The sequence below is a fragment of the Zonotrichia leucophrys genome, chromosome 6 (assembly GCF_028769735.1).
Source record: "Zonotrichia leucophrys gambelii isolate GWCS_2022_RI chromosome 6, RI_Zleu_2.0, whole genome shotgun sequence".
Lineage (NCBI taxonomy): Eukaryota > Metazoa > Chordata > Aves > Passeriformes > Passerellidae > Zonotrichia > Zonotrichia leucophrys.
The window spans coordinates 23951727-23962086 of record NC_088176.1 but is presented as its reverse complement, the minus strand read 5'-3'; the positions used below and the strand labels follow the sequence as shown (position 1 = coordinate 23962086).

The following is a 10360-nucleotide window of genomic DNA, read 5'->3' as shown; positions in this document are numbered from 1 at the left end:
TTTGTTCCTTGTCATGCTGATGCACACACATTTAAATGTGCCTCAAAGGGCTTCTAATAGAGCGTACAAAAGAGTGAACTCCATTTGTGCTGCAAGGACTTTGTCACTAAAAAAAATTAAGAAAGCCCAAAGAAAATAAAAGAAAAAAAAAGTAGCCTCTCAAAAGGAATTCAGCTCGATTCAGCTGTTCTAAGCTTGACCTTGCAGTTGTGGAAAGTAAGAATCTTCACCTGCATTTAAATGCCTGCAGACAGATAGCTCTGCTGCCCTATCTAGCAGCTCTCAAAAGTTGAATGCATCCATCTTTGGTGTTTGCAGCTGACAACTGAACAGCTTTTTCTACTGTGTGTACACTGACCCTCATTTTCTGTTGCTTGTAACCAGGCCTTTTCAGAAGGGTGACTTTTCTGCTATCTTGGCAGAGACACATGGCTTATTACAGCAAACCAAGATACCAACTTTTTGATGTTTCAAAGGTCAGATTTTTTTTTCTGTTATCTAAGTAAAGAAGGCTTTTTCCCTCCCCCCAAAACCATATTGGGAAGACACATTAATTTCTACCCTTTTGTCACTCGGCAAAGAGCACAAGGAGCTACGATCAAGTTTTTAAGTTACCTCCTGGGAGCTCCTTTGAAAACTCCTAGTTTGATTACTACGGTGTTTGCACCAAAGCAAGAAATAGCTGCCCTGCTCCACTCATTGCAGGGAGGGCAGCAGGGAAGAGTTTATGAACTGTAATTACCAGCTTACCCACTCAGGCTCCTTCCTAAAGCAGGAATCATTCATCACCCTCTTTTGTGCTACCGACTCCTTAAAAGGCCTAGTGAGCTTTAACTCCCGGGTATCCCACCAGAGCCAGGCTCCCCCGAGCCCACGCCAGGGCTACCTAGATGGATTTCAAAGGGAACATCGCGCCGCTCGCCTGCCTTATTTGGAAAACCCAGCTCTGCACGGCTTGGCACAACCTCAGCGGCCGCGCAGCGCCTCGCAAACCTGGAGCTCTGACAGAGATTTAACGAGAAGGAACCTCAGATTGCAATGAACTCCCAGCACCAGCAAGAAACAGAAATGAAAAGAGCGGGCGGGCTGACAAGAGCCGAGCGAAAGTTGTCGAGTTAAAAACAAGCCCAAAAGGGCCCAGCGAGAAGCCCTCGGGGAGGGCTTTGCGCGTGTTTGGCGTAAAATTCTTCAGGAAGGAGGAGAAGGAAGGCCGGGGAGCGAGCGAGGGAGCGGGTCGGACCGCGGCGGGCAGGGGCCGGTGGTGCGGGCACAGCCGCGGCCGCACACGCTCCTCCGGCCGCGCTCGGGCGGGCGGGCGGGGGCGGAGCGGCGCCGGGACGCCCCTGCACCCCCGCGGCGGCCGGGAGGCCTATGGGGGCGCGGCGCCGCCGCCGGAGCGCCGGCAGCCCCTCCCCGCCGCTGCCTGCGGGAGTGGGAATAAAGACAGATAGCGGGGCAGGCACCGGCCGGGCGGGCGGGACGGAGCGCGCACAAAGTTTCCTGCGGAGCCCGCGGGCGGCGGCAGCGATGCCCGTGCTGCGCGGAGCGCTGGGGCTGCGCGGGCGCCGCCGGCCTTAGGGGAGCTAGAGCGGCGCGGGGCGCGGCAGCGAGCCCCCGGCCCGTCCTCTCCTCCGGGCGGCCAGGAGGAAGCGCCCCGGGCAGGGACGGGAGAGCGGCACTGCCGGAGCGCGGGGAGGGGGACCGGCACCGCGGGGCCAGCCGCGCCGGCGGAGCCGCGGGGAAAGATGAGCTTGTTGTCAACCATCGACACCAGCGCCGCGCCCGTGTACCAGCCCGCCCAGCTCCTCAACTGGGTCTATCTCTCGCTGCAAGACACGCACCAGGCCAGCGCCTTCGATGCCTTCAGACCCGAGCCCTCCTCGTCCCAGCACCCCGACCTCGGCTACACCAAGAGCACGCCGGAGCTGGGCTCCTCACTCAGCTCCAGCTATCTCAACAGCTTCTTCCAGCTCCAGCGGAGCGAGGTGAGTCCGCCGCGCCGCCCGGCGCGGAGCCCCCGGCCCCCCCGGGCCACAACCGCCATGATGCCTCGGCAGCCTCCTGCCCCTTCCCCGGGCCGGCACCGAGCCGCCCCGAGCGGGGCAGCCCCGCTCCCCGCCGCGCTCGCCGGGGCGGCTCGGCCCCCGCGCACGCTCCCTGTCCTGCCGGCCCCTTCCCGCCCGGCGCTCCCTCGCTGCCCGTCCCGCTAACGGGCCGGGGCCGGGCGCCGCCGCGGCATTGGCGCGGCCGCCGCCTCCTCCCGCCGCCCGCCAGCGGCGCGGGGCGCCCGTGTTGACAGTCTGGTCAATGGTTACACGGATTTCCCGTGCGCAGCCGGAGGGACGGGGGGCAGGACACGCAAAAAGTGCTACATCCGTCATAACGTGCAAAAATACCACCGCTGCCGCCACCCCCCCTTTTAGTTTTTTTTTTTCCTAAAGCGCTACTTTAAAAACTTGATACATATGGCTTATGAGAGATCAAAGGCAGGCACTATTGGAAAGGAAGAAATATAAATAGGAACGTGACAAAAACAGCAAAAAAGTTTTGTGCACGTTTTGTAACGCAAAACAAGACTAAATGTAACCAAAGGGAAGGAAGCTAAAAAACTGGGATATGCAAAGACAATTCGCTGTGGAACTCCCTGTCACAGGAAGTTGTTGAGGTCAAGCACTTCTGCATTGGAGGGGTTTCACATGTGTGGAGACACTGCAAGGTGGCACCTCACACACCACAGCTCCAGCCTCTCCAGAAAAGACCCAACTACACTTTGGCACCCTGTTGTGGGAGTTTGCCAGAGGCATTCAACAGCATCTTTGTTTGATATGGTCAGATGGACTATACACCCAACCTGCTCTGGCACTTCCCACAGAACGACATTTCCAGCACCTTTTATGTTAAACATCGACTTAAAATGTATTCTCAATCAAAGTACACCCTTCTGTTCTGTCAGAAAAGTTATGGAGTTATTAATTAAAACTAAATCAAATTCCCCAAGTGCGCTCATAATAGAGCTGGTAACAGCTGAGAGCCAGAGTTATATAGACACGTTTTCCTTTAATTAGAAATTCTTTCTTCTTTAAGAATTTAACAAAGCACATCCAATCTCAGAATAGATACTATTTTTGAGAGTAAGTGGCTCGGAACCCATTCAACCTGATTAAGTCTTATTAAGCATGGCATGACATGGGCAGTTCAACAACATATATACCTAATAAGCACATTGATTTTACTAAAAGATTGGCAGGCAGTGCAATTTAAACTATTAGCTACCTACCTGTTGATGACAAATTGTAGATTTTACCCCTTCCTGCTTGGCTTTCAAGTTTTATGGTACCCAGGTAGCAGCAAGGCTCCAGGAGTTCAGCCAGAATGGATTCCAGATTGGGACTCTCTTCAGGCCTGTGTCTGTTGAAGTTGGGATACATTCTGCTCACAGCAGGTCCTTTATTTTTTGGGAGAAAAAGGAAGAAACAAGTAAATGGAGTCTGCATTCAGGAAGTCTTTGAAACAGTCTCTGAGAAACAGTTTTCTCTTCCTGACAGTTCCCCAAGTTCATTTTTGGCTTCTACTATACTCTGTGCGAGTAGGGGCTAATCCTTTTGTCACACTCCCTTTCCACTTGGCTCATAGTGTTTTCCATTTTCCCCCCTAACTTTCTTCTGGAAAATAATTTGCCTGCTATGCCAGTCCTTCCTCAGGCCCCTGTCTCTGCCCCAGCTCCAAGCAGTCAGTCCCTGTGCAGCCTCCCCCCAGCTGTGCTGTTTTCAGATCCCAGAAGTCACCTTCTGTGTGGATTCCTATCATCCACAAGCTGCAACTTTATTCTGCTCTTTTTAACCTCATTACAGTTTCCTGAGGCACATGAACAGTAGCAACTGAGAATTCCTGGCTCTGTAGAAAGCCAAGAGCATTCACCATTCAGAAAATAAGAAGCCATTTCATTCTATGCAGCTGTTTTATTATTTTTAAAAGATAAAGCGTGTTAGTTTGTTGCCATTCATGTTCCAGCCTGTGATGACAGCATTGACTATGTGGGTGATGGAGACACTTCTGTTTTTCCAGTATTCACCTGAACTTTGTCTTAATACATGGTAACCTTAAAAGAGGGAAAGGAGCAGAGCTATCTGCTATGGCATGGGAATGCATCTGCCCTGCTGGATATGCCCTGCTGGAAGTAGGGAACCCTCTAATTTCCCAGGCTAGCACTGCCTGCTTATACAGCAGCTTTCATTCAAGGCTTTAGAAGGTGCTAGAGATACTGTTGCTCAAAAGAAGTTCTGCCAATATGTTAGATGCTCTGTTCTTTCCAGAAACGGGAAACTAGGCTGCTTTTTGGCAGGAGTCACCCAAGAGTTTCCGACAATGTCATGCTCCTAATTCTTGAGATTCTAACATCTGTTTATTTGCAGATGCCATTGGGTATGCACTACACATTTCAACCACATAAAATTATTTTGGAGAGCATTAGTACTGTATGCTGTTTCTGCAGCAAGTGGGCTTATGCTATCTTTGGAACAACACATAGCTTTCCACAGTCAAACTGTTGACTGTTTTCTACACAGTGCTTGCTTTGGTTGGCATTTTTTTCTCCTCACGGTTTTGTCCTGGGTTGGCTTAGCCTGGAGCCGAGCTGTGACAATGATTGACACATAGCTGTACACAATATTTGGAAAGTGACCTAATGAGGGTCCAAAATAGCAACAGATTGAAAAATGATAGGATCATAGGGTGTAAAATAGTTGTGTGTCCTGTATGTTGCCTTGCAATTGAAACTTTCTGGAGAAGAACACTTGAAATAAGAGACAGCGCTTGTGAAAAGTTGCTATTATACAGGGTTTGCAAGTCTGCATGGCACTGCCTGTGTATGTGACTTGCATACTGACCAAAGGAACAGGACAGAAAAAAAATAAAAGTGCCAGCACCCACAGAGTAGTCTTGTACTTCAAGATTTTTGTCCTCCAGACTCTTTCCACTACAATGGATGCCTTCTAAATAAACATGATGAACACAGCTGTTTGGTGCATAAAAGCCCATTGTACCAAGAAAAAAAACAATAATAAAGGTTTAAACAGTAAAGAAACAATGAGTGTTTTGTTCTGTATGCAAGACTCGTTTTGCAAAACAGACCTGCTTTAAACCAAACTTTATGGCAGCATTTGTTGTCCTAGATATGAAATAAAAGCATGTTAGACCATTAAGATGCAATAAATTGGCCATTGAACTGAGCTCCACCCTCATTATAACACCATCCATCAGAGCCAAGTATTTGAAGTTTTGTTGTGAGGCTGGTTACAGAGAATTTAATGTCTGTGAGACACAGCCAGGTATCTGTGGCTTTGTCATTGAGGGTTATAATTGAACAACCTAGAGTGAGGGGGCAAGAGACCCATAAGGTATTTTTCTACACTAGCAGGAGGCATCCAGGTCAATGCTTTCTTTGGTCAAGAAGAGACAGCAAGCAATAACTAGAAATTATCATAATATAATAGTTAATTTCTTTTCTCTACTCTGTGTCTTTCAAGAGCAAAATTCCTTCTAGAAGCCTCTATGGCAGCCACTTTCTGGATCTAAACCAGATTTTATTTAAGCACAAATAACTGCACATACTAGATGAGAAAATAATCATCGTTTCCATGTTTCTGAATTGGAGAATCCAGATCCAGTCCTTATAGGCAAGAAGGGAACTAACTGGGAATGAGAGCACACCAGCTAGTTCAGTTTGCTGCTGTAAAGTATGGATCACTTGTTTGGAAAGAAAAATGCGTGGAGGTAAAAAAAGTTCACAGAGTGCTGTGGAAAATAACATTCAAATCCCTGTGAAACAAGCAAGTGTAAAGCACTGGGATAGATTAGGTAACTTCCCAAAGAAGATACTGACATTCACAAGCTAACAACAGAAACTGATGAAACACTGAAGAACAAAACCTTAGGGAAGGAAATTGGCAGTTCTACAGAAAATGTATTTTATCAAACTTGTTGTCCATCTGTCTTTCATAGAATTAGGGGGCTACATACTAGGCTGATACTTGATGAAGAAATATCTGTTATTTGGCCTAGATGAAGTAATTTGAAGGATAATGATAAGATTTCAAAAAAATCTCCATTCTGCTAGTATCAGAACAATACAGTGATTGCCATACCACATCAGGCCATTGGTTCCCTGAATTAAGTGCAGTATCTTCGAGAACAGCCATGATTAAAAGATTTTAAAGGGAAAACCAAATGCATTTTAAGAGGCTGCTCACAACCAGTATGGTGTGAAGGCAGACTCAACAGAGAGGCAGGTTAGCAGAAATTGCCATATGGTCCAAAACGTGTCCAATTTGTTTAATTTTGTGTAACACTGTTAGTAATTCAAACACACAGCATGCTTTTGATCCACAAGGTGCTTAATGTGTTAGGCATTCAAGTGAGGACTTCTTGCTTTCTCAGCTACAGACTGACAGTAGCAGTCTATGGTACCTGAATATGTCCTTTAATAATAATGATTACTATTTATTTCCTAATTTTAATTTTTTTCTCAATATTCTTTGTGTAAGTACATTGGAGTGCTCTTAACCTGCCCCAAATTTTATTGAAAGAGCCCTAGCATAACAATTCCTGTGTTGCAGGAACTGGTTCTCTTTGCCTCAGGATGATTGTACACTACCAATATTTTGTGGCTACTTAAAGTGCCAGACAAGTAATTCCAAAATGCTTTTCAGGAAGTTAAATGTCAATTCTCACATCAGACCTCCTAAGAGATTCCAGGGAGCTGAATCTCTTACATTAATCAGAGGACAACATGCATTTGGAGGTCTTGGCAGGACCAGCCTCTGTCCTCCTGACACAGCCAGCTCCAGAGCCCTTTTGATGGTGCTGCCTCAGCACACAAAGTGCAGCTTTCACAGCCCACTGTACACTGCTCTCAAAATCTTACATCCTATTGCAGGTATTTGAGCTAATAACTATTCTGATCCTAATTCCAGTTGGACATATGCTTTCAAATGCAAAAATTCAGGGGCTTATGTCTATGAGCATTCTCTTTTGCACCCTGTTCTTATCTCTGCAGCCGTGGCCTCCTGCTTTGCTACTTCTTTGGCCTTTGGAAAACACCCACGTTTGCCAGGGAAATAAAAACCCCACATGTGAATGTACTATAGGAAGTGGAGTCAGAAAATAAGATCTATATCTTGCATAAAAAGTGTGAAACTCAAATTATTATCCAAATTACACTCTTCCATTTGTATCACCTTGGTGTGGCTTTAGGCTTCTCTATTGTCCAGGATGAAGTGCTTTTTTTGTGTGTGTTTTTGGAAGTGGGCAGTCCTGCATGTAGCAGATACTCTCCTTACTCTTGACACTTAGTTAGGATGAATTACCTAATAGCAATTTGACTGCAGGAAGAAATGCACAAGAGCCAAATATGATTCACCAAAGAAAGTGTTCTAAATACAATTATGTTGCTTTTACTCTGGCTTCTTTACCTGACTAAGGACAGCAGAAGGTTGCTAGAAGTAAGAAGAAAATGTCTTGAATTTACTCCAACAGCCAGAGCCTCTTGTGTTGTGTCCTTGCCCGCAAACTGCCCCTGCCCCCAGCAAGTGCTGCTGTAGCTCTGCAGCACACCTGCCCTACCTCCAGCTTTAACTAATTCAAAGATGACTTACACCTGGGCTTTACTCTATTTGCAGTGAAAGTATTATCCACCATAGTAATCTGCAGCTACTTGCTTTCACATCACAATCAGAGCCCCACTTGGAAAGCTGGCAAGAACTAAAATATTAATTGCTGAAAGTAAATCAGGTCTTCAAGAAGAGGAATATGCACTTTCAACTTTACTATTGATTTCTTTTTGATAGCTTGAAAAGAACAATAAAATAAAGAAATATCAAATTATTATAGTGATATTTCTTTTTACAGTTACATTTTTTATCCCGGATTAGCTGAAAATGATTGCCAATTCTTTTAAATCACTTGGGATTTTGTATCTATGCAAATTCCTCATTGGGAGAAGCACTGGCATGCTTTTTCTGCCTCACAAATACATTCACATCTTGGAAAAAACCTGTCAGGCAGTTTATAGAAAAGAAAAACACACTAACCTATAATTGGAGGCAAAAGGATGTAGAATTCTTGTTACAATTATATTTTATACACAGAGCTTTCATTTACAGTTATTTTGTGCGTTTACAGTGTCTTCCATGCCAAAGCACCCTAACAAAGGGGTGATGTAACTGCGCGTTGGGTAATGATTTTTCATCCACTCCTCTTTTGCTCTGCAGACACAGACTCAGTTATTCAGAAGAGAAAGGGAAGATCCTTCTCCAGTGAACTGCACAAATAATCAGACAACCGAGTCTGACTTGAACCAATATATTAATTTATGAAGTGTATGGAATGAATTAGATAACCAAGAGGTGTAGCAAACTGCTTTTATCCCAAAGCCACTCTTCCCCCCCCAGCCAGGCCTTTTTGGTTACATTTGGGGGATTTTGTGTGCTTGTACAAGATAGAACTTGTAGAGATGGTCCTGCTACTTGGTAATTGACAACCAGAAGAAAAAGATTGCATTTTACTGACAGATGCTAGGTGAGTATTAACACCAAGGAGAGTTTTCTAGATCAGAGTTTAAGTGCACCATAAAAGGACTTTGGAACACAATTTAAGTGAAATTTAAATCTAAGACCAGAGAATCTTCTCATCTTTAAGAAGTATGAAAAATAATGACATAGTGCCCTTGCCAAAAAGTGCAGGCACAGATATTACAAAGCCAAATAGTACAATTCTGATAATATATATTTGCATAGGAACAAAAGCAGCTGTATCCTGTTACCCAAATTAGATGCATACATAAAAATGCTACCTAAAAAGTGGTACTGAGTATATAACCTTCCATTTTCTGAACAGATTAATGAAGTGTCACAATTATTACCCATACCTCTCCCCAGTTTGTCCTCCTCAGAAAAATTGCCAACAGCCTGATGCCCATTTTGCTAAATCTGGAATTGCTCTTCCTCTTTTAGAAAGCCACAATGAAATTACTAAATTAAATGGAGAGAATATAAGTCTTTTCTTCATGGTTTACTTAGGTTCTGTGTGGGTTCCAGAGTAATTATAATACATCAAAGCAACTAATTAAATGTTACAAAGCTATTCAAATCTTACAGTAATGCTGACATAATTCAGACAGACATTATTTCATAAGTGTAAAAGCCTGGATCACTTGGTTTTTCCTGCAGGTTGGTTTCTACTCTCAGAACCATAGCAAACCATTTGTGATCTGCTAAAAGTAGAATCTAAAATTATAGACAGATTCACTTGAGGAAGGCAGAATAAATGCAGGGTTACAAGTCCTTTCTCCCTGTCCCTCATTGTCTAGCCAGGCCAGCACAGATGTGGGGAGTTTTGGTGGCTTTTAAATTTTAACATATCACAAGCCTAACCCCTTAATTTCTGTCATATGTTTTGGTGTAAGCAACTAGTAACAAATCCAATACTTTGACTAAGAGGAGTTTTAAGGAGCCTCATGTAGACCCTTTTTCTTAGCTCTTTCAACTGCTGCTGATTGGAGAACTGCTGCCTGGTCTTCCAGACCTCTTCCTTAAAAAATACATTTTGTGTTTTGACAAATTTAGTTTGAAGATTAGCAAATGCTATTGTGATCCAGGACTTGAGCTCATATGCAAAGCAGAGATAAATTCCTACTGTATTAACTGACCACCCACACCTACTCCCTGCACGTGGCAGGATTTGGTGTCTCTTTTCAATGAACACAAGTGCAATACCTTACATAGAAGGATTGTGGGTACCTGGAAATCTGTATTTGCATCTCATCCAGCTAAATGCCAACCAAGCAAACACTTTGGGGCATCAGCTTGGTCTCAAGAGATTTCTCTTGCTTCTAGGAGTTCCAGATATCTCAGAGATCTTTGCAGGGGAGTTGCAGCCTATATTTCTTCACACTAAGGGAGCCTGCTAGGCAACTATTTTGTAAATAGTCATTAGGGCTGTGGATACTTGTGGTTGAAAGGAGAGCAAAGGATCTATTGTACAGTCACTGCACCCTGAAAATAGAGGACTAGCAAGAGTTTCTAAGAGAGTTTGGGTATCAGTGGTCCTTGAAATACAGAGGTGTTTTTCTATAACCATCTTCCTCTAACATACATTGCAATTGAAATTAGTAGAATAATAGATTCATTCCTCTAACAGTCACAGCATGGGAAGAAAAAACTCCCTCAAATCTACTTTGAAACCAGATTTCTCAGTTGTTATTTTATAATTTATCTGAAGCAGATTGTGATGTTTTAGGTTTGCTTGCTGAGATCACACTTCAAGCTGTGCTGTATCACAGTTGATTAAGAGGGTAACTTTAAAT

General features: G+C 44.5%; 1 protein-coding gene across 1 annotated transcript in view; it reads left to right on the top strand.

Moving 5' to 3' along the window:
- The first annotated feature begins 1460 nt into the window (after positions 1 to 1460).
- ZCCHC24 (zinc finger CCHC-type containing 24) overlaps positions 1461 to 10360 on the top strand; it is a 107766-nt gene continuing 98866 nt past the window's right edge. Inside the window, exon 1 of the mRNA XM_064717301.1 lies at positions 1461 to 1985. Within this exon, the coding sequence (XP_064573371.1) occupies positions 1746 to 1985 (240 nt within the window). The 5' untranslated portion in view covers positions 1461 to 1745. The remainder of the gene's footprint in view (positions 1986 to 10360) is intronic.